This window comes from Watersipora subatra, chromosome 1, assembly GCF_963576615.1.
Source record: "Watersipora subatra chromosome 1, tzWatSuba1.1, whole genome shotgun sequence".
Lineage (NCBI taxonomy): Eukaryota > Metazoa > Bryozoa > Gymnolaemata > Cheilostomatida > Watersiporidae > Watersipora > Watersipora subatra.
The window spans coordinates 18,637,991-18,661,664 of NC_088708.1; the positions used below are offsets into that span (position 1 = coordinate 18,637,991).

Here is a 23,674-nt window from a genome sequence, read left to right on the forward strand (position 1 = left end):
TATTACCAGATCCGAGGGATAATCCATCAGGCTGAGCAGTATTACCCGACCCGAGGGATAATCCATCAGGCTGAGCAGTATTACCAGACCCGAGGGATAATCCATCAGGCTGAGCAGTATTACCCGACCCGAGGGATAATCCATCAGGCTGAGCAGTATTACCAGACCCGAGGGATAATCCATCAGGCTGAGCAGTATTACCAGACCCGAGGGATAATCTATCAGGCTGAGCATAATTACCAGACCAGTGTTTGTCGTTTTGCAATACGAGACAAGTCTTAACAGTGCTTATGTAGCGACCACGCTTCAGACTCTTTCTAAAACTCATCGCGTCTGATAGCTCTTTGCTGTAAGTTATGCATATCATTTATTCTCCTATATAAGCTAACATATAATTATATGTGTCACAATTAATTTTAATTAATTAATCTCAGAAATATGAAAGGCAGCAAATTATTCATAAACACCTATCTAATCTGAAGATACTCACTGGAAAATCTAAGGACACTCAAGAACAGCTGTAGAAGATTCGGGCGTAGAAATGCTCACACAGGGTGTTGTTATACATAGTAGTATATTGTGAATTCATAGTTGAACAATTGAAGAGGCAGGCAAGTGCCTCTCCTCGTGAATAGGGACAGTAGAATAGAGCCTACCGCAAACATTGCCTCATCCTAAACAGCCGCAATACATGAATCATGCATGAAAACGGATGACGTAGATCGGGTAGGTGTATCGTACAATATATACAGAGGTACATATTAAGCACATCCCAGCTAGAATCATATACATGTACACAGTAGCTACAACTATATACATTAATAATATATAATAAGCGTATAGACAGTTTGGACAATACTAAGTAGACTGTCAGCCTGTCTATGAATCCTTTGTGACTGTTCTTACACATCTCTTCAACAAGTGAGCAGTACATAGGATTAGTTAGAGCACCATGAGGAGGTCGATGATGGTAGTCTATCAACATTCCCCGCAGTTAACTATAACACATTTCTGATTAGGCTTGCCTGACTTGTTGCCCACTGCCTGCAACGTAAATGTTGGAGTAAGAACTTATGCTGGTGAAGGAATTACCTATGCAGAAACTGGTAGACAGATCAGAATGGACAACTTAAGAGTTATGTCCCTTGAACAAAAGAAGGCAACTCCTACTGGATGGCTCAAACGACAAGAGTATAATAAATTGCGGCTTAGATTAAATGGATTTAATAATAATACTGCTGACCTCCATGGCGCGTACCACATCCATTCCAGAAACAACTTTTCCAAAAACAACATGTTTACCATCCAACCTGTAATTATGAATGCAGGTACATAAAGACAGAAGCATACAAGAGCGAATTGATGAGAAGAAATGGGCTAACATAAGTAGATATATGAGCTGTCGAGGGACTCACCAATCAGTCTTTTCTGTACAGATAAAAAACTGAGAACCATTAGAATTGGGACCACTATTGGCCATTGAAAGAGTACCTGCAAGCATAACACAACTTGTGAATAACTTCTGATAGATTTTGAATAACATGAAATCCCGAGTAAACATCTTGACATTGCTAGTAAATAGCATAATATCACCAGTAAATGACATGATATCACTAGTAAATAACATGACATCACTAGCAAATAACATGACATCACTAATAAATAATATGACGTCACTAGTAAATAACATGACATCACTAGTAAATAACATGAAATCACTAGTAAATAACATGAAATCACTAGTAAATTACATAAAATCATTAGTAAATAACATGAAATCACTAGTAAATAACATGAAATCACTAGTAAATAACATGAAATCACTAGTAAATAACATGAAATCACTAGTAAATAAAATGACATCACTAGTAAATAACATGAAATCACTAGTAAATAACATGAAATCACTAATAAATAACATGAAATCACTAGTAAATAACATGAAATCACTAATAAATAACATGAAATCACTAGTAAATAACATGAAATCACTAGTAAATAACATGAAATCACTAGTAAATAACATGAAATCACTAGTAAATAACATGAAATCACTAGTAAATAACATGACATAATTAGTAAATAACATGAAATCACTAGTAAATAATAAGACATCACTAGTGAATAACATGAAATCACTAAAAAATCAGTAGGCACAAGTAAGCTTACCAGCTGTCAGATGCTTTAATGTGAAGTTTTCGTCATCAAACTTTCGGCCGTATATGGACTTGCCTCCAGTACCATTATGGTTGGTGAAGTCTCCCCCTTGACACATCTGAAGAAGGCTATAGGAAACTCAACAACTATTATACTGGTACAAATGGAGACAGAAATTTTAACACAAAATCAAAATAGAGAAGCGGAAAGGATACAAATTGTGGAATGATCCGGTGAAAACTGCTGCCTTTGTATCCGAAGCCCTTTTCGTGCGTACAGAGACACCGGAAGTTTTCTACAAAGAAATCCCCCAAAACACTCATAGGTGAGTAGGTGGCGGTTTAACTCACCAAATGTTAACTGATGTCATAAAGGTAAGAGATGTTTTATAGAAGCACCTCACAATTGTGTCTATTCCAATTGTGCCATTTACTGAGTGTGAATATTATTATTTTGATACAATGCCAAGGACAGACTTGTTTCTTGACCAAGCGAGAGTACAAAGCAATGCTCCTATAATAAATATGACAAGAACAGCGAGGAGAAAAGGCAGTACTTTAAAATGCCAGAAGAATAATACAATGAGATAATCAGCTGTTAATGTTAGCTGTCATTAAGTGTAACCCTCAGTGTTATAATGAAGGAACTTGTAATCTAAAGAACTAACCAAGTAATATCTTTGATGACAATGATAAATTACATCATGGTACAGATAAGCTGACTAAAATATTCCCCGACTGAAACAAAAGTAAACACATTCCACAGGCTGTAAATCTATTGGCATTTTCCTCAACTGATTATGACAAGGATAATCCCTAAGACAGGGGTCCAACAGCAAAGCAAAAGTGACAGATAAAGAAGATGGCTGGATGTAATACTAAAAATGCCCGATTATGGTAAATGCCATGACCCAGCGGTCTAGGAAGCCTGATCTGCAAACAACAGGTCAAGGTTCAATCCCCAAAAATGCCACTGGTGGTGACCAGCATGACATCCAACCTTTAAAGGTTGACTTGCAACAAAATTCTCATTAGTTATTTAATATGAAAAGATTCACCATGTCTTAATCTGTTGTGTTGTAGGTGCAAAATATGTGGAAAGGTGATTACAAGATCTTAAAAGCTAAAAGACGAACAGAAAATCACAGCCACACGAGACCGCCGTAGTTTGGATTCTCTTTCCAAAACGGCTCAAATGTGACGTAGATGTGAGAGATGGTTTCTGTTTACACTTTCATGCAACCTTATTCGTCGAAATATTTTCACAAATATACTTCATGCATTCAATAAACCATTTCTATTGTTCTTACGCGTCTGTTTTATCGTCATCGTAATGCTGTCACTATTAGCAATGATATCCTATAACTTACCGTAAAAATTTGTTTAATTCTTTAGCCTTAGCTTGAAGGAGTACATATCATTGTCGGACAATCATGACGAGCCTGTTGGTCACTTGTGATAATCGAAAAGTGCTGCAGAAATTATTTGCGAAGTATTGGGTCACATGATCAGATTACGACTTGCCGATTAGACCAAACCGAAACAAAACTGTAAAGTAGCGAGCATCTATATTTGATACGGGGTCTTCGGTAAAACCCGAAGTGTTTGTGATAAACTAGTGCTACGATAAGTTTCATATTGAGCTTTTTATTGGCCTTTTATTTGACGTGAGAACATCACGTGACAACACGATAACCAAATTTCATGGCTACGTCATCGAAATAAAGAGATTCCAATCTACGGCGGCTTTTCCTTTTTGAGCTTTTAAGAGCTTGTAATCACATTTCCACATATTTGGCACCTACAACACAACAGAGTAAGACATGGTGAATCTTTTGATACCAAATAACTGTAATGTGAATTTTATTGCAAGTCAACCTGTAAGTGTCAAATTTCTCTCTGCAAACGGGCATGTCTCCAGTCGTCAAGGTTCCCTTGCCACTAGGGTCAGACATGTTTAGCCAAGTTCACAGAGCCATTGTTTGTACAACTTGACTCTTCAAAAATGCACACACAGCCTCTGCTTGCAGTAAACTAAGCAGGCGTCATACATAATCTTCAAGGAATCGCTCACACATGGTAAGGACGGCGTGTTCAATCAGTATTCTGTGTCACCATCTATTGTTGGTACTTTGTCAAAATGTCTTCATACTACTGGAGTGAACAAGTTAATTAAATTCACTTATTTAACTAACATCAAAACTTAGTGGACCTCTTGGCTTTCTCTGTATCAAAAGTCAAATTCGCTATATCCGTGGCGGTGAATGATGCATAGAAAATATGGACGACTATGCTCATCAGCATTTAGTAGCGTAGAAATCACAATTGAACGTTTAAAACTGTTAAAACAATTACAGATGTTTTTTTACAGCTCGTTAGGGAGCTACACAATATAACCATAAGGAGGGTATAGGGAGGGTATAGCAATCAACTTGTAGTTTATAATATAATGATCATGAGCCAACCTGTAATGTGGCAAATAAAACAGTAACGACTTCTCCATGGCTGCTTTGTAACATTTTAAAACTTCAATTTTATCAAGAAAACGCACAGGGTAAGAATAACAACACCTACCTGCAGTGCGGGGCACCACGTCCGCTCTTAACTCTATCACTATTCTACCAGCCTGCTTGTTGCCCATCTGTATGTCAAAGTAAACCCGTGGGTTGGCCCCAGATCGAGATGTCAGCACCTGACTAACCTCCTACAAAGTAGTGACATGATTACTAATTCCTTTGCTACCTACTGATTCCAACCTGAACTGACAACATGTTGTCTTAAACCAGTAACTACAACATCTGCCCCACCAAGAACAACTAAGTAACAAGGTTCTATTTGCTAGCTGTTATTAGTAGAAAGCAGTACATTATATCAACTTTTTTCGACAGCTGGCAGACAGGACTGGTGATACCACTATAGGGAAATAACTTCAATTCTAACAGACAGGGCTGGTGATACCACTATAGGGAGATAACTTCAATTCTAGCAGACAGGACTCGTGACACCCTATAGGGAGATAACTTCAATTCTAACAGACAGGACTGGTGATACCTTATAGAGAACTAATTTCAACTCTAAAGACAGAACTGGTGATACCCTATAGAGGTAATTTTAACTCTAACTTTGAACTCAAACTCTTAGCCTAGAGTTGTTATGAGCGAGGCTGTTCATATGCTGCACTAAGAACAAATAAATCTGATTACCTAAAAAGCTTCTGTCTATGCAGTGATTAAAACTTGTCTGGTTTTCTAGTTGGAGAGATATTTGCTCCTTTGACAATTTACTTTCTGCAGATCTTTTCAACCAGAGCTTTCATAGGAATATCTGAACACTACTGTTTTTATTTGTCTAATGATGATTTGTAGAACCCATTCTTCAAGAAATAAATGTGATAACAAAAGCATCATCTAAAGATGAAATATTTTTTAGGTTTGCGCATTTCCATACATGAAAAAATCTACATAGGGCTCATAGTGTTGGTTTGTTGAGCCAGACCATCATGCGATCATGGCTAGATCATCTAACCAACAAAACATGACAATAACTGCAACTTGTAAACTGAATTCTACCACAGTATTTTAGTCTAAGGGGAAATATGAATTGCATTTAATAAAAAATATTTTTGTTTTGTATTGTGTCAGTTGTGTATTAACATCAGATCTCATGGCATTTTTTACTTAAGTTACTAAAGACACTGATAATTTCCCAAGAAAGCAACGCCTAAGTTGTCTGTTAGTTGCAAACTACATGTATTATTAATCTAAATTCAGAGTAGAACCTCTAGAGATGTATACATTTGTAACAATAAGCAAAGCTAGGTGCAAAGTTGAAGAGGTTTGGACTAATGAGACTACCAATGTCTAACAGAGAGATATCGGTATGTATGGCTTTCTAACGTTATGAATATATTCTAGAAAAAATGTATGATTCTATGGTGGAGCAGGCTGGTGAGTGAGTCTCCACAAATCGTCTAGTCTTTTAGCTACTTGGTCAGTATGTAGCTGTAAGTGACTTACACGACAGCACTAAATTGTGCCTTTACAGGTAAGTGCTGATATGAGTCACCACATAAATTTATGTAGTTAGAAGCTAAAGGGGTTGGCAAAGCACTCACATCCAACACGCAGCAACATTGACTCAAATGATAAGCCGCAAACATGCTAAGCATGGAAATTGCGAGAAATTGATATTCACAAACAATAAGACCTTGACCTCTACCCACCTCAGTTGTTTTATCTGTTGAGCCCTTTTCAGACTCTTCAGTCTCCGCCTTTTCCTCGCCCTCTAGAAGAGTGGCTCCAGCGTGTTTCTGCAACCACGAGTCCTCGGACCAGACTGTAAAAAGGTTTAAGCGCAGATGTTAGAAGATAACATACATATTGCACAGGATTTTCACGCTGTTCCTTTACTCCGCTCCACACCTAAACTCTGAGAAACAACGCGGCATGTTTCAGAAAACGAATATATTTACTTTCGCTTGCAAGGCATACAGAATACAACATTAGCAAGAAAGTACAAATCGAACACTCTAGCTTGCTTTTCAGTTCCCTCTTGTAGAGGTGGAAGGCTCCCCCCTTTCATGTCATCTGTGCTGAGCTAGCCAGGCTGAGCCAAGTCGTCCGGGCATGAGTTGGTCTAGCATCCGTCACAGAAGATAACATATTAGAATGGCATTAAAAAGGAAGCATACATAGTTGATTACCTGGTTTAGAGCCATGGCCTTCCTTCATCTTCATGGGTTTAGCTAAGTTCACTCGTATTGTTCTTCCAAACAACTCCGAGTCATTCTAAAAATTGATCTACATATAAATAGAGGACTATATACTTACATATAAATAGAGTACTATATACTTACATATAAATAGAGCACTATATACCTACATATAAATATTAATAGTACTATATACCTACATATAAATAGAGTACTATATACCTACATATAAATAGAGTACTATATACCTACATAAAAATAGAGTACTCCACTACTCTGACAGTTGTCTTCCCTATAGAAGCAGTAACTCATGTACAACTCTACTCTAAACTAATCTACAGCACTGTTAGAAATTATGAGTTTGTCTGAAATTTTGTAACATTGAATATGCTCACCATGTTATCCATGGCAGCAGCCGCATCTTCTTGTAGCTCAAATTCCACAAATGCAAAACCTCTGTGCTTTTCTACAACAGTTGTTTCAGCTATAACCTGCCTAACCCAACTAGTTGCAACTCATCAGTGTCAAACTTAGCAGTGTCAAACTTAGCAGTGTCAATTGCCACCCAATATAGTGAACAAGCTAGATTTTCAAATTTGTACATAAACCTGAACAGCTGTTACATATGCTATATAACTAAGATAAAGGATGAAAAACCTTCAATTCAAAGTGATTAGTTAGTTTCTAACTTTGGCGGTCAACATTTTCTTCTAAAACATTGGAAAGCATAAGCCAGCATGCCTCACACATAGTTAGAAATGTCTCTATTTAATCACAAGCATAAAACTGGAAAGTTAAAAGTGTTAGTGTACATGTCTAACTATAATGAGAAATAACATGCCATGATGGCATGTCCATGCCATCATGTCATGTCCACAATATTCTAGCAATAAGCTTTGTTTGAAAGTAGAAAAATGTGCAGGACAAAGGAGAGCTATTTAACACAAAATTTTTGTAGAGAAACATACATCAAAAACCTGTGAACTAATATTACTAACCAAATTCAAATTGAAAATTCCAGCTATTAAAGACCATAAGGAAAGGGCAAAGATGCCAATTATTAAGCAGCAAAAAGGGGCATATATGAGTACTAAGACAAGCAGCATCAAAGTTTTTTCGTAGCATTTCAATTCGAATGGTAAGTACTCAGTCAGTTTCCTCTAGTTAATATCATGAATCTATTAATGGAGTTCTTCCGGAGAATAAAAAAACTTAGTTAGATTAAAAGTTGAGAAAAGCTTTAGAATTCCATAACAAAAGAGATAGGGTGATCAAAAACTCTTGCAGAGTTCATTCTTAGATGAGTGGCACTATCATTATCATGCCAAGCCTAGAAATTGAAACAAATCCTCAATTAATAGACGACTTAGTAAATGATTGAGTAATTATTTTAAAAAATCATTTTTTCTTGAACAAATCAATCAAACTGAACAATTAAAAACAAGTAAACCTGTGTAAGGTTAGTAGCATGGAACTGTTGCATACCAAGTGAACATCAGGGTAACTGTTTATGCAAATATGCTGATAGAGATGATCACTTTAGGAAAAACCAACTCACGTCATTTAAAATAGAAACCAACCTGTTTCATAGTCAAGCGGAATATTTATGTCTATGATTCCACCAAATGGAATGAAGGCAGCCTCCAATATTTTCTCATCTACTTCTTCTGCTAATCCACCTAGAATTTTTATTGTGTCTCAAAACAGTAGACAATTGTAGACAGTCAAGTACACTAATTACAACAATCCCCATTGCTCTACGAAAACGGATTGGTGGGTCAAAGACACTTTTTTCAAATGCGAACGTGTTAATGATAGAGAATAGGTATACCTGTAGTACTAGTAAATGGGAAAAAGTCACCAATGTACAGAAAAAAAACCGTGTTATTTTACAAAACTAGCCATATTTAAACTATGAACAATTCAGCTCTTACCAACATAAACCAGCTTTTTATTAGTCTGTGGAGCTGACATAGTCAACGGGTACAGTACAGTAGCTCTCAAAACCGCTAAGCCGCTCACTGGCAATTTTGAAATCTATAAAAAATAAAAATCGCCCAAATGTTTCGTAATTAATAATTTCTAAAACGATATAAATTTATCAGAAGGGCGATTGTAAGACGAGTTAACAACCTATTTAGCTTAACCGATGGCTAGCCAAGATATACATTCATTTCCTAACATAGGTTTTGTACAAGTATCGCGTGAATACGGGCTATTGGCCGTTAATCGTATGCGAAATTTCGGTAGCATTTTAGGATATGATGCTAGGACACCGCTTCTAATCCTGATATTGCTAGGGCTCATTATAATTGACACCCGCTGATTACAAACAATTTATTCGAACACAATAATGTTTTATTAGTTTATAAATGAACAAACATTTTCAATAATAATATGTATGCTGTGGTTTTAATTGCTAAAATTAAAATTTTGTATAGCAGCATCAGTTTTGAAGCAATTCCAAATATTTCCAGTAAATATACGAGCTTAATTCTAAACTTGTGTGCCATGGTTCTATTTGTTATTAGTTTTTCGAAATAAGCTACAGCCATTGAATGTCAAGTCAAAGGTGATTTTAAATCGATTGTTGGTCAAAAAGAATAGGTTGGTGTATCAACAAAAGCTTTGTATCACTGTATCAACTGTATCAATCTGTATTTGTATCACAATATGTATAGTGGACTGGTATAGACAATCCACTATACATATATCTTTAGTTATTCCTTTGTGTATAATCATAATATATGTATAATATGACTAGCCATTATATAATCATGTGTTGAGGGGGGTGCCTGTTTTCTGCGAGCTAGAATTCATTGTAACTCTTATATGACTAGCCACTTAAGATAGCTTACACATGGACTTTACCCTTTTGGACCTGCAAAGACCTGCCCTCTAAGGTGTAAATACTTATGTACATATGGTTATATTCATTCTTGTGCACAATAGAAAACAAACTTGTAAATTTTTCTACAAACCTTAACTAGCTAGCGATAATATGCAATGTACCAGCGTTCTCAGTTAACCAGCAAGCATCATCGTCAATACGTGATTAGGTTGGCAATCTTCTAAATTGCACCAGCATCACAGGGCACCAACAAATATAATTTTCAATAAGCGACTAGGCTGGTAATCTCCTAAATAGCGCTAGCGTCACAATGCATCAGCAGGACAATTGTAGCTCCCTAGCCATTTCCATTTGTCAGGACTCTAAGGAAGCTGTATTTTTTCTTTAAAAGCAGCAGCAAGTTTGGAGTTGCTATCTCTGCAAACAGAGGGTCAGAGACCGGCCAACCTCCTTAAACCTGCCAACCAAACAAAATTCACTTCATTGGTGGCAGCAGTGGGATCCTGGACAAGAAGGCAGAAGACCCAGACACAAAATGCTAAGAAGGAAAACGACACATACAACCAATGAACCACAACAATTGAGTGAAGAAATTGAAAAGAGGGCGGCAAGCCGAATCACCCAAGCTCTGCACCCCAATAGCGCAAAGGGAAAATGACCTTAGCCCAGTGAAGGAGCTATTGCTCAACTAACACAAATGAATACCAGGAAATCTAAGTTCAAGCCTGCCCAGCTCAGTGCTGCCACTGATGTAGAGCTATTCATTTCACAATTTAATGATGTAGTAAAAGCTAACCTTTGGAATGACAGAGAAACCACTCTACATCTCCAAGCCTGCATGGATATACCGGCAACATAATCTGGAAGAGGGCAGACATCAACAGAGATTTAGGACAGCATGCGGGCAGTATAGCATGACAGCCAGAGACCGTCTAGATCAAAGCACCCCGACACAAAACCTACATGACCACAGAGCTGAGATATATTCAATAGACTACTCAACATTGCATACCTCAAAACGGATGACTTTCTGAATTCAGACTGTGGTGGAGAAGTTCTAGAAAGGACTAAACCGCACCAGGTTACATCAACACTAACACCTACTTGCCATGGCTCATCACACTATATCAGATGCAGTGCAGATAGCAGGATACCAAAACTGATGTGAACACAGTAGTCGACCCGGAGAAATGGGTCGAACATGTGCAAATCATCAATAAGCATCAAGCATCGTCAAGCATCATTGTCAATAAATGTAGGTTAGCTTCTCCTAAATTGCACCAGCGCCACTGTACACCAGCAGAACAGTTGTATCTATCTGGCCATTTCTACTTGTCAGGACCTAAAGGAAGTAGTATTTTTTCTTGAAAAGCCACATCAAGTTTGTAGTTGCGATCTCTGCGAACAGAGGGTCAAGGATCGGAAAACTTCCCTTAACTTGCTAATCAAAGTCCACATCAGTGGACTTAGCACCCTGGTGTAAATTTCTCTAACTTCATCAATGCTTCTAACTTTGTAAGCTCTTGGAATCTCAATAGAGAAGATGATCTCTTTTTCATAGAGTTGTCCAACTATTTGAATCAAGCTGTTTTTCATCTATATGAGCAGGAAATTTCGAGTACCTACTGAAGCTTTTAGACTGCACCTAACAGCTGTTGGCGCTGCTTATAGCCTATCTACCTTTTCTTCTGAAGAGAGAGTTATTTTTTCCGACAGCAGCCTTCTTAGTGAATGGGCAATAACTATAAGCTGCTACTAGTATGACTGGTATATACTTCTCAACTGACTGTGCTACTGGCATTTTTTATTATATCAAATAGTAAAAGCATGTGCTTTAGAATAAACAACATAAAAGTTGTATAATTAATGTGAAAAATTGCTACAAGTTGATTTGTGAGTATTACCCTAGCCATTACACTTTCTGTAACGAAATACTGCTCAAAGAGGAGCACTAACCAAGTTCATCATGCCTTGTCAATATTTCAGTCCTATTAAGATGACATTAGCTAACAGACGACCGCAAAAGAATAGTTGTCAATTTGCTGAATTTTGCTACATTTTCTTTATAGGCTAAGATCAAGGTTTTTCTGATCAGTAACTGTTGTAAATACATAGCTATTTAGTGACTTCCATTGTGATAAAGGTCAAGAGGCAGACAAAATTAATTTATGATAGTGATTTCACACTGTTATGGAGAAAGAAAGGCATACATATATATTTGTTTCAAGTGCTTTTATTGGCTACCCAATAAAAGTGTCTAGCCTTGTAATGCATTGTAAGAATTTTATGTGACATTGCTACACTAACATAGAAATTGTGTGTGGTTTCATTTTATTTAAAAAATAAAGTGACAAACGGTATAAAATATTGTTGAAGAAACGATTTCTCGGAAGTCTAACGTATGTTTTGAAATGCTGAGGACTAACAGCAACATCTCATGCACTTATATTAAATAACTGTTTAATATTCTTCCCACATAGTTTTTATAGTAGGTTTTACATAAGTTATTTAAATATTGTAGTCGAATTGCAATAAAAAAAATTCTAGAAAGTTGCTGTGAAGTTTGCACTAAAATAGTAATAGTTTTTGTTGCTACCAATTTTATAGCTTTGCCGATAAAGACATTTTTCTTTGTTCACGTGTCCTCAATGGAACATTGCAAGTTAGTAGCATCCAACAGTCACAGCAATTCATCAAAATTGCTGCCTTCTGAACATTAGATGATAGAAATTATTTTTAATTAAAGATTCGCTGTTGTTTTGGAGCAAACAAAATTTTTGGGAAGGTTGACTTTCAAGCTATATATTATTACACTTCTTAAAGATGTATGATAAGCAAAAGATTTTCATGTTTCTTAAACAAAATGGTTGCATATAATTCCAACTGATTCTGTCTTCTCATGCATTGTAAATTTCATTAAAGGTCACGCATACAAAGTAGGCCATGATAGGAAGATAGTGTTGGTATTCAGCAGATTTTTAGAGCCTTGAACAGTGAACAAGTTTGCAAGTTTAAATGATGCACAAATTTAAGAAGAAAATGGCAGCGTATACAGCAGCTGCGGTTGATGGTGATTTTGGTATCTTTAGGTGTCTTTATTGCGGTAGTAACAATAGATGCACCAGTCAATGCAGATCTACCTTCATGTAATTGTTAGTCATCTGCAGGCCGCTCTCCATGTCAATCGTTATCTGTATACTTGTTGGGAGATTTGCGTGGGAGTAATTCCGTGCATGCATGTGTTTTAATGCTGTCCGTTTGTTAAATTGCTGCAGTCTCCTAATCCTCGCTACACGCAGCTGACAAGTGCTTATTTTGTTGTTATAGAAAAGTGTTTCATCACCAGCTCCTTTCTCTTATTCTTGAAACCGAATCTCTGCTATGTCGCTAGTAGTTAGCAAGTCTAAACGGAAGGCTGTTTCTCAACAAAAAAGACATCCAAAACCAGATTGGGATGTAAGTTTACCCCTAAAAACATTACATGTATGAATGAGTGTGAACACTCTGATAAATACTTGGAGTAGAGGTTGTGTTCATTTGTATACATGTGTATATATATATGTATATATATATAATTAATCTCCACGTGAATTGTATTGCAATGGTTATTATTCATTGTATTTAAAGAATAGAGAAAGCATAATATTATTATGCTTTATTATTTATCCTGAGGTGCTGACTGATGTTCTAAAAAAAGAATCAAAGAGATTGACCAACCAGAAGCTGAGATATAGCCAGCCAAACACAGGTCTACCAAAAAACATAAGTGTTTTGGTAATCATCAATATATGACGTATGAAATTGACTTGTGTGCCATTGGTCAATTAAGCCAACTAATGCGCTCTCCTATAACAATCACGGCGTTTTAATTGGTTTAATCCCTGGAAGTATAGAACAATCAAATTGGGCCTAACAATCATTGCTCTGAGAATTCCGAACCAGTCCCTCTGACGTGTAGATTAGTTTTAGAATAAAATAATTACACGCATCTATCATTTCGCAACATTCTGCTATCACTTTCTACAAATTATATTAGTTACATCATTTATTCTATACACAGTTATATTATTATTTTGTATAGTATGCATTATGATTATTATATTAATCATAAAAAATAATCATAGATAAGATAATAGATCAATAGAAAAATCAAATCAAAAGTTATCGTTTTCTTTTCTTTTCTTACAGCAAGAGCAGCACGGTCAAGTTTTTCTTTTTAAGATTATGGCTGTAGTGAACTTACAGTCTGTTAATAGTGACGATAATCATGAAAATCAACTGAATGCTGCAGTAGATACACAGTAGAAAAATGATGATTGAACAAAAATTTACATTCCCATTTCTTATTCTAAACGAAATGCAACCGCGGATGTCGCATATAGACTATACACGCGTCGTTTGTTGAACAGAGGATCTTCGGAGCATATCCGTGGAGGTCGAGTTAAAATTTGAAGCCCAATAGTCAAAATCTGCTCTTCTGTTTTGAAAAATCACGGCGAGGGGTTGTGGGCAATGCCTTTACCACACAATGTTTGCTTGATTTTCTTGAGAAACCAGAGCTAGTCTGTAAATTATTTACTATCGCGAGAAGCGTTTCACATCTCGTAGCCAAAACAATCATACGTAACGGCGGTAAGGGTGCGCAACTCCAGCACATGAAAATTAAGTCGATTTTATACGTCACAGTTTTCGGGATTTTCGAAGGGTTTTCCTCTGATTCTTTATTAGGTAGACCTGTGTTTGGCTGGCTATATCTCAGCTTTTAGTGGGTCAATTTCCTTGATTCTTTTTTTAGAACATCTGTCAACACCTCAAGATAACTAATAAAGCATAATAATATTATGCTTTCTCTATTCTTTAATGATAACAGGGCGTAGTACAATGTGAGATGTAACACAGGTTGAAGTGGCAATACAGTCTGAGCTATGGGGTAGTGTCAAAGTTAGCCTATTGAGTATGGTGTGCTTAGGTGATGCGATTGTAATTAGGTTGATGTAATTTTAATTAGATTGTAACTTAGTTGTAATTAGGTGTCTTATAGACTGAGGTGTCACACAAACTGAGGTGTCACACAGACTAAAGCGTTCACAAACCGGGTGTTGTTCAAACTGCGGTGTCACACAGATGAGGTGTCACACATATCGAGGTGTAATAGAAACTGAGGTGTTGCTCAAACTGAGGTGGCACACAGACTAAGGTGTCAAACAAACTGAGGTGTCACACATTTTGAAGTGTCACACATCCCGAGATGAAATTCATCCTTAGGTGTCACGCAACCTGACACCTGAGGGTGTGTCACGCAGACTAAGGTGTTGTGCTGAGTGAGGTTTCAAGCGTGACAAGATGAAGTTTAACAGAGCCTGACATGGGTTGGCATGTGCTCGGTGAAGTGTGATATATCTGAATTAGATGAGATTATAGACAGTTTTTCATTTTAGTTTACGGTGAATGACTTAACAGAACTGAGAGCTACACCAGAAGAAGTGGTGAGTAGGTGTCCATCTGGGTCAATGTGGTCCAGTTCACTCATTTTTTGCTGTTCCAAAATTGCTTGATTGCCAATAAGGCTGTGATATAGATGTATAGGCTATGCAAGTCAGTTTTTTGTTTTGGCACTATCACAGGCTAGGAGGCAAGAGGCTCATAGGAGTAAGAACTTGGAGCTGGTTAGGAAGGCAGCAATTGAGAAAAGAATAGGCAAGTGCTTTCTCCACCCAAATAAGTTCCCTACTTCAATAATCTTTCATTTTCAAGCTTTTCACTCTTCGAGATCTTTGCAAGAAAATGCCTTGCACATAAATGGTTGCTGTTTTCCGCAGCCGCTACACACAGCCTATCATCATGTTTCAACTTTTATTTCTTTCCGGCAGCATCAGCGAGACGACAGGGACTGAGTGACTTCACTAATAGGTCTGGGTCAGGAAATGCTTTTCTGAGAGAGATCCTCTACAATAACGGCGAGTTCAACCAGCTGGCGGATGATACATCAAAAGCCCTGCAAGTGGCGCATGATATTTTTGGAGATGAAGCTAGGGTGAGTATTACCATATGACAGTAATCCTTAGACTAACTTTGTCATATACATCAAGCAGAGAAGAAAACAAAAAGGTACCTAACTTTAAGACATATGTGGTATTTGTCACACCAACAGAGTAAGCTCTCTATATATGAAGTCATGTTAACTTTTTTGCTGAGATAATCAATGCTAGTTGCCACTTTCATGTTTGTTTACTGATGATTGAAAGCTCTGTTGTAGAGATATAAAGCTATACCTGCTATCACTTCCATCAATAGTGATGACGAGGAAAATGCAATTTATCACAGCAGGTAATTTGACGCAGGGTAATAGTAACTCCATAGTTTTTGTCAATCGCATCCTTACCAAATAGGTTTTCATTATATTCTCCAGTTATACAGTCATAAATCGAAATACGGGCTAAATGCGTTCTGGGACTGAGATCGTATCTCAAAGCAATATTTCATATATAAAATAACTAAATACACATTAATCCATTCCTATACTATGAAAAACCACCTAAAGACAGGATATTACGATAGAAAAACATGTTTTCAATTGTTGTAATTCACTACCTATGCTCACAAAGTAACAAATATCTATTTAGTGGTTATAATCTGCAATAAAATGTAACATTATTATGTACAGTACTGTGTGGAGTTCTTACTTTCAAGAGAGACATAGTGGCTAACGGCAGTGTTCGAGAGACTTGACAGCAACGTGTTCGGTGCACTAGAATTTCGTGACACTACTTAACGTAAACTTTTAGTTTAACTTCAATGAATTTAGCTTACCAAACAGGCACTTGAAGCTAATTTTTAATCTTTTACTAACCTTAAGTCTAATTTTCGCTTTGTTTGATTTTTCATTATCTTTTTCTGGTTTGGCGCTTTTTGCCTCGCTTTCACAATAACTTTTAGCCGGTCTTTTTAAAACTGTTTTAAAATTGATTCGCCGAAAAGGATCAAGCGATGCTGTTCTCGAAAATGGTCTCTCGCATACTTGGCCATTTAGTGGCCATCGAGAGCCGCCTCATATCTCAAAGGTTTCTTGTATCTCAAGGCAGAAACTTGCTCCAAATTTTGCTCGTATTTTGATTGTTTCTTATGTTGGGCCTTCGTGTGTTGAGATATCAGTGTATGTCTATGAGTGATTTACTACCTAGGTTAACTCTATGAAGTGTGTGAGCTCTATGTTTAGATCAGCCGTAACTGATGGCTTAATAAAGTCATCTACTAAGGAACAGACCAAGTTGGAGAAACTGAGCAACTCTGTGATGAAACGAACTGCACTGAATGAGACATACTCAGCTTCCTCTTCTTCATCTTCTGCTTCCTCCTCGCGGCATCAGAGCAGAGAGTGTTCAGGTACGGCCTGTAATAGCTTCTCTTTTCAGCATTATAACTGCACTAAGTTTCCACAGCTACATTCTTGTGTAATGCGCTTTTTTAGACGTAGAAACGGAGAATCTTCCCCCAGAGCGCAAAACCTGTGAGACAACACCCATCGTGGACCACCCACCTCGCATCGACTTACAAAGGTTTCAGAGGCTGATCGACCAAGAAAATCTCAGCACAATAGCGAGTGAATCATCAGCCGCTCCAACTGCGACTAGGGAGAGGGAGTTGTGTTCCCAGAAGTCTCCAAATAATCCAAAACATACAGTGGAGACTACACAGGCCGGAGGTATTGTTCAATGTTTTACATGAGGCTGTTTTTGTTTTTACCACAGCTACTTGCGTCAGCTGGTGAGTGCTTGCTGGGCATTTCTCATCAACCGGTTGGCTTTAATACTATATCCATGTGACCAGAATAACTAATCCGCATTGTTTGTTGTTGACATTATTATGTTATCTCCATTCTTCCTGTTATTGTTATTAGTGCTAGAAGGCATTATATTGTGTTGATCGTAATTTCAGAAAAGCAGCGAAAGAAAACTCCGAAAAAAAGAAAGTCCTTACCGTCTGCAGAGAGTACAGATCTTTCAAGTGTGGGTATATTGCCATTTCGTTGTCAACACTTTTTATCTTTCCAGTCTGACCATCTTTCTTACTCTCCGCTCTAGATCTCTCTGCCTATCAACGCTAGCATTTCCTTTTAGCTACATACAAGTTTTTATCTGCAGTTACTCAGTCAGTTGGAGGCAAGCTTGCAAACGTATGAGAGGGATTACTCTGTGACAGGGCACAACTCTACAGCATCAAGCGTTTCCTCTAGTCTCTGTACATCGACATTCACTGTATCTCTTATGAGTGTGCTTCACAGGCTGCTTGGCTACTTTGGTCAGGTAAAGCCATTTGCTATTTATTGTCAGTGTGTAATATATATGTACAGCTGCTGTGTGCTGGTCTATATTAACATGTTGTCAGGGTGTAATACATATGTACAGCTGCTGTGTGCTGGTCTATATTAACATGTTGTCAGGGTGTAATATATATGTACAGCTGCTGTGTGCTGGTCTATATTAACATGTTGTCAGTGTGTAATATATATGTACAGCTGCTGTGTGCTGGTCTATATTAACATGTTGTCAGGGTGTAATATATATGTACAGCTGCTGTGTGCTGGTCTATATTAACATGTTGTCAGTGTGTAGTACATATGTACAGCTGCTGTGTGCTGGTCTATATTAACATGTTGTCAGGGTGTAATATATATGTACAGCTGCTGTGTGCTGGTCTATATTAACATGTTGTCAGGGTGTAATACATATGTACAGCTGCTGTGTGCTGCTCTATATTAACATGTTGTCAGTGTGTAATATATATGTACAGCTGCTGTGTGCTGGTCTATATTGACATGTTGTCATGATATTGTACATATGTACAGCTGCTGTGTGCTGCTCTATATTAACATGTTGTCAGTTGTGTAATATATATGTACAGCTGCTGTGTGCTGGTCTATATTGACATGTTGTCATGATATTGTACATATGTGCAGCTGCAAGAAAAACTAAGAGAGGAAAAAAGAGATAGAGTGATTAAGGATCAGCAGATGCTGGACCTCACTAACAGAACAGATCTACTCACCAAGGTATATGTTTTTCTTAGGACTGCATTCGCTTTAGGGTGACTCAGCCTGAGATCTTAACGATGTGCAATAGCCTTAATACTTGTTTGCTATAGGAGTTGATAGAAACTCAGCAGCAGTTCCATGTTGTGCTTGATGAGCTCACAAGAGTGAAAACTGACCAGCGACAAGAAATAGACACGATAAAGGTTCGCTTTAGTTCTTTAATACACATCTATGCTTTTCTCAGACAAAAACTCTCTATACAGCAAGTGGAACTGAAATATATCGCATAGTGGCACTGAGATTTAGCTTCTACTCCTTGTTTGCTACAGGCCACACTTGCTCGAGTATCCAAGGGTGGAACTGTTCACAGTGTCCATGTTACACAACCTCAGTCTACAACTGTTTGTGGCGGGCAGTCTAAGGTAACTCCCGCACTTTCACTTCGGCCATCAGCTTCTCCTACTAAAGTCACGACATACAAGGAGTTTGAAGGTAGTCATGAGCAAATGAAGCTACTCGACTCGAGCCGGCTGCCCTACTGCTCGCCTACGAAGGTGTCAGCTCCTACGACAGCAGTAGTAGAGAACCTTCCTCTATCTCCGGAGCCAACAGGAAGTAAATTTTTAGTTCTCATAGCCTGTGCTTCATCGGTGTGTTTTAATATTAATATAATTGTAACTAATCTAACTTCTTAAATTTATGCTGTTCTCATATTACAGCTCCAGGAGTCATCTCAGAGTCTGATGATGGGCTGACACTGGAGCAAAAGATAAGTCAACTCAGGGGAGACCACCAGGAAACACTGGTATGTCTGTTACATGAGCCACTGAAAGGGAGTACGGAATGATATAAGGGCACTTGTAGGATTTTTGTTAAATGTATGAGCCGTTTATTCGATCAGAGAGGGGTGACTAACAGATGAGGTTGAGTCCTTTGGCTCAAATTCTTACCTGCATGTGGTGCAATTAAGTAGTCGAGATATAGCAGTTGTGGAGGTTTGTTATTGGTTAACTAGGTGATATGTTGGAGGTGCAGTCACTCACTGTTGTTCATGTCTGTTGACACTGCATTCTGCCCTTGCACTTTTCTGAGAATGTTAAAAAGTTAGTACATATATGATGGTTTGAAATGCGATTTACGCTGGTAATTTTTCAGTGAGTTTCATCGTTGAAAAATACAAGTGTAGAGTCCAATGGTAACACACCTAAATACGTATAAATGAGCACCTCCAGATCCAACAAATCACCTAGCAAACAAATCACTCCAACTATTACATCTCAACTACTCAACGATATCACTTGCAGGTGAGAGCTTGAGTCAATGGATACAATCTCATGATACCGAGCCCAACCTGGAGGGTTCGTGACAGAAGCACCTAAGGTGCCAGAGATGTGAAAAAATATTTGTGCCAAGCGTTGTCACTCGTGACAGGCACATGCCAACATACATGTGTCATACATGTATTATATACGTATATGCAGATGTACATATATTTGAACAAATTAGTCAAGTCAAGAGAGAAATAGGCGGAGGCATTCTGTAACGACTCCTAACAGTGAGAGTTGATTGACTAGCCAATTATGAGTCTGCATTAGCTAATGGCTGTAATCTAGTGAAATACTACTTAATATATCAAACATGTCAAGTTAATGCTTTCCAAGATGTATTTTGGATATTAAAAATCGTAGTAAATTTTCCTGTAAAAAAACACTATTATGTTAAGTTTGTTCTGCAGCCAAAAACCTGAAATATAATTAGGCAATTACACATAGCCTTAAAACAAATGCATTATAGAGAACCATATCAACGACTAAACTTTAGATTGGAAACATAAATAGTCTCTCTATCGCAGTTGGTCGTTTTGACAGTGACTCTCATATGGTTTAGGCTCTATCATTGACCTCCATGCAGCTCTGGTTCTCACCTTTTCTTGCCATTCGCTTGTGTTTAGTTCCCTCAACTTCATGTTGCGCTCAGCTACAGCTTTGTATTTCAGTCTGGGTCCGCCTTTTTCTATAAAACTGCATGCGAAAGGAAAGGTGTTATGGAACACTAGCTTTTACATCACTAGAGTCCCTCTCTCGCCAGTGCAAAGATGTGAATCATCGGGCAGGAAAAGGCTTGCTTAAAAGTTTAAAAAACTCCAAAAATCTGTATATATTTCTCAGTTGGTCATATGTGTGTCGTTCCAGCTATAGCTTTAACGATCTTGGAACTAAAATTCCGCGTTCTGATGGATTTGAATCCCCGACAAATGCATCTGCAAGTTTCTTATCTAGGCGCTCTACCACTGAGCTATGATCGCATATTGATCAAAGACGTTATCATATACGATATATCGTATGCACATGTTAATTATTTTAGAATGTTAAGAAATATTTTCAGTTAAGTTCAATTACTATATCAAGGCCAATTCTTCTCAGGCGGACAATTATACAGTATTATCTTCGTAGGAAGAGCCTCGACATTCTTTCTCCGTTCGGTCAGACTAAGGCAATACGATATCTCATTTTTACATTTGAACCAGTATCGAGAGGTACTAGTATCGTTATATTCAAAGTTTTGATGGATAGCTTCTGGTGGAACAGTAACCTTTTTTATACCCACACACTTCTATGCAAGAATTTTTATTATTAATTCAACATATTCAGAATTTTTTTGTCTTCTCAGTTCTTATTAATTGTATCATTACGAATCATCTTTTATCACAAAACTAACTTAATTTAGTTATTACTTGCTAATTATTTCACATTTACATCTAAGCATTTTATATTCTTTTATTTTGTTTAATTTATTTGACATGCACAAAACATTTTCCTCATGAAATGAAGTTTAAAAGTTACAGTTGTTTGACAAGGTTTGAAACCTTTACAGTTGTTTTTATTTTCTCTCAAATTATTTCAACTACACAAAACACTTTTTTCATAACATGTAGTTTGAAAGTTAGAATGGCAAATGTTGTTATATGTTAAATACAAGTCAATTTTCTGTGCAAAGACTTTTTCATTACTATGGCAACGCTGGGTGATACCGCTATTCTTAAAAATAGAGTAAGAATAAATAAAAATATATTTTTGTACTTTTGGTAAAAAATGAAAAGGAGGTGTTGATTCAGTGAAGGGTACATTTGAGGGAACGGCTGACTATTAGTTATATACAGCTTGACTTACTCTAACTTGGACTTGGTGACATTTAAACTAGTATATATATGTATAAACAAGTATATATATATGTTTAAACTAGTATATATATAAACAAGTATATATATATATATATATATATGTTTAAACTAGTAAAGCTTGTATATATATTGTTTGTATGTTTCGTATTTTAATTTTCATTAGAAACTTGAAAAGTTATGTTGAAAATTGCTTTGGGTATGGAGTTGAATATTTGTTTAAAAATTTATATCAAGTGTTAATAAATGTTCTCGTGTGAAGGTTATCGTAACCACGGGCTTGATGATATACATTAAGCCTAAGCATATATGATAAGCTGGCTTGACTGTATATCATACATGCACAAAGTGGCCAGTGTGAATCTGCTGTCTAAACGCTGTATAGAAGGAAACCAAGCAGGTCTTAATAGCGAGCAGGTAAAGTATAGCAGAAACAATATGTCAGGGCTTTGGTTGAGCTTGATGGAAAGAGATCGGATCAGAAATATGCGTTTAGGATAAAATTCTAAATGCAGATTGTTGTTTATGGTGATGCTGTGATTGTAGGAAAGATTCCGCAAGCTTGGAGAGGAGATGCAAAAAGAACACCCCAAGACAGCAGCATTTTGGCTCACAGATAACTTGTGAAGAAGTGGAGTGCGTTGTCATGATAATGAACTATGTGTCAGGGAAGCGCAGCATGTGATATCCTAGTTAAATATGTTATTAATCAGCACAATTAGGAGTGGTTTTCATTCATTAAACTCTCTTGTTTGTACCAAACATGGTCTACAAGCTGTGACAAGAGTGGATAATTCTAAATACACCCACAAGTGTTGAGCTGCCTGGCAATTCTCACGTTCACTGCATCATTTTGTATTTTCTTATTTTACACTTCTGCCTCATAATGTAGGCGCCGAGTTGCTAACTGTAGTTCTAGGGTGATCTGTATTTATTTGCTGAATATAAAGTCAACCAATTGCTAATAAAGCATTTCTCTTTGTTCTCCAAACTTGTTTGCCTTTGACTGTAATCTTAGTAATTAAGACCTGTTGTACTGAAGTTACCTTCTCTCTCTCCTATGGCCAGGGAGAACATTTCATCAGCGACACAGCTGTTGCCTGGAGTCTAGCCCAGAATCTGGTGATTGTCTACATGGCTAATGGATTATAAATATGCAAACTAGAGATAGCCTGTTTTGCCAAGCATTGTGCAAAAACATGCTTGGTCTCTTAGAATAATCAACAATTTCCCCACTGGCAATAGCTGACCTCTGGCATGCCAAAGCAATTGTCAGTTTGTGAGCGAGCTGAGCCCAGGGGGGCAGGGTCAATCATGCTCACCCTGTTAACATGCCTATGGCACTTAGCCAATGTTACTACCCTCCTTTTCTCTCATATTGTTCTGACTTGGCAGCTGCCCTGGCTGGTGATTCTATATAACATTGAAGGATATAACATTGAAGGATATAACATTGAAGGATATGAGCAGTTATGTGACCAGAGTTGCTGATTAACTACTTTACATGGCATTCAATGTCTTTGATTTACTCACATTTCATTTTTGGAACCAGGCAATGCTTCTACAAAGGCCAACAGATGGATCTGTGCCTTTTCTGGTTGAAAAAAGTATATCCGTGTCCACTATCTGGTTTTGAGATGCTATTCCATTAGTCACAGACAGGAAGGCAAATTAAATACCACCATCAGCGATAACTATCTTTAGTAAATTAGTTCACCACCGCAAAGCCCAAAACCACAGCTCAAGG

General features: G+C 37.3%; 2 protein-coding genes across 3 annotated transcripts; one reads left to right on the plus strand and one right to left on the minus strand.

Moving 5' to 3' along the window:
• Positions 1-557: 557 nt before the first annotated feature.
• On the minus strand, positions 558-23,566 carry LOC137385918 (peptidyl-prolyl cis-trans isomerase E-like). Of its 2 annotated transcripts, none has more exons than XM_068072533.1 (11): positions 23,461-23,566; positions 8,448-8,546; positions 7,263-7,333; positions 6,859-6,943; positions 6,379-6,491; positions 4,731-4,860; positions 2,373-2,452; positions 2,170-2,275; positions 1,416-1,491; positions 1,244-1,310; positions 558-1,044 (listed from the first exon to the last, which is right to left on the minus strand). In XM_068072533.1, the coding sequence occupies exons 1-11, from the start codon at positions 23,465-23,467 to the stop codon at positions 979-981; spliced, it is 900 nt and encodes a 299-aa protein (XP_067928634.1). In that variant the 5' UTR covers positions 23,468-23,566; the 3' UTR covers positions 558-978. The 2 variants fall into 2 exon arrangements, with proteins under 2 accessions (XP_067928634.1, XP_067928633.1); XM_068072532.1 differs by lacking the exon at positions 23,461-23,566 and adding an exon at positions 8,802-8,960.
• Positions 13,046-22,885, plus strand: LOC137408016 (spindle and centriole-associated protein 1-like). The gene is made up of 14 exons (XM_068094410.1): positions 13,046-13,174; positions 15,157-15,204; positions 15,343-15,415; positions 15,589-15,752; positions 15,975-16,045; positions 16,935-17,101; positions 17,214-17,420; positions 17,654-17,724; positions 17,860-18,021; positions 18,675-18,767; positions 18,860-18,952; positions 19,079-19,364; positions 19,469-19,554; positions 22,474-22,885. Exons 1-14 carry the CDS (start codon positions 13,100-13,102, stop codon positions 22,552-22,554), a joined length of 1,677 nt encoding a protein of 558 aa, XP_067950511.1. The 5' UTR covers positions 13,046-13,099; the 3' UTR covers positions 22,555-22,885.
• Positions 23,567-23,674: the final 108 nt, after the last annotated feature.

Bases quoted from the DNA above. Each gene is read 5' to 3' on its own strand.
- LOC137385918 (XM_068072532.1), bottom strand. From the start codon at position 8,841: ATGTCAGCTCCACAGACTAATAAAAAGCTGGTTTATGTTG. The intron at 6,492-6,858 runs GTAATCAACTAT...ACCTTTTTACAG, and splicing joins AGGCCATGGCTCTAAACCAG to TCTGGTCCGAGGACTCGTGG. The intron at 4,861-6,378 runs GTGGGTAGAGGT...ACTACTTTGTAG, and splicing joins CAACAGATAAAACAACTGAG to GAGGTTAGTCAGGTGCTGAC.
- LOC137408016 (XM_068094410.1), top strand. From the start codon at position 13,100: ATGTCGCTAGTAGTTAGCAAGTCTAAACGGAAGGCTGTTTCTCAACAA. The intron at 13,175-15,156 runs GTAAGTTTACCC...TTTTCATTTTAG, and splicing joins ATCCAAAACCAGATTGGGAT to TTTACGGTGAATGACTTAAC. The intron at 15,416-15,588 runs GCAAGTGCTTTC...TCTTTCCGGCAG, and splicing joins AGCAATTGAGAAAAGAATAG to CATCAGCGAGACGACAGGGA.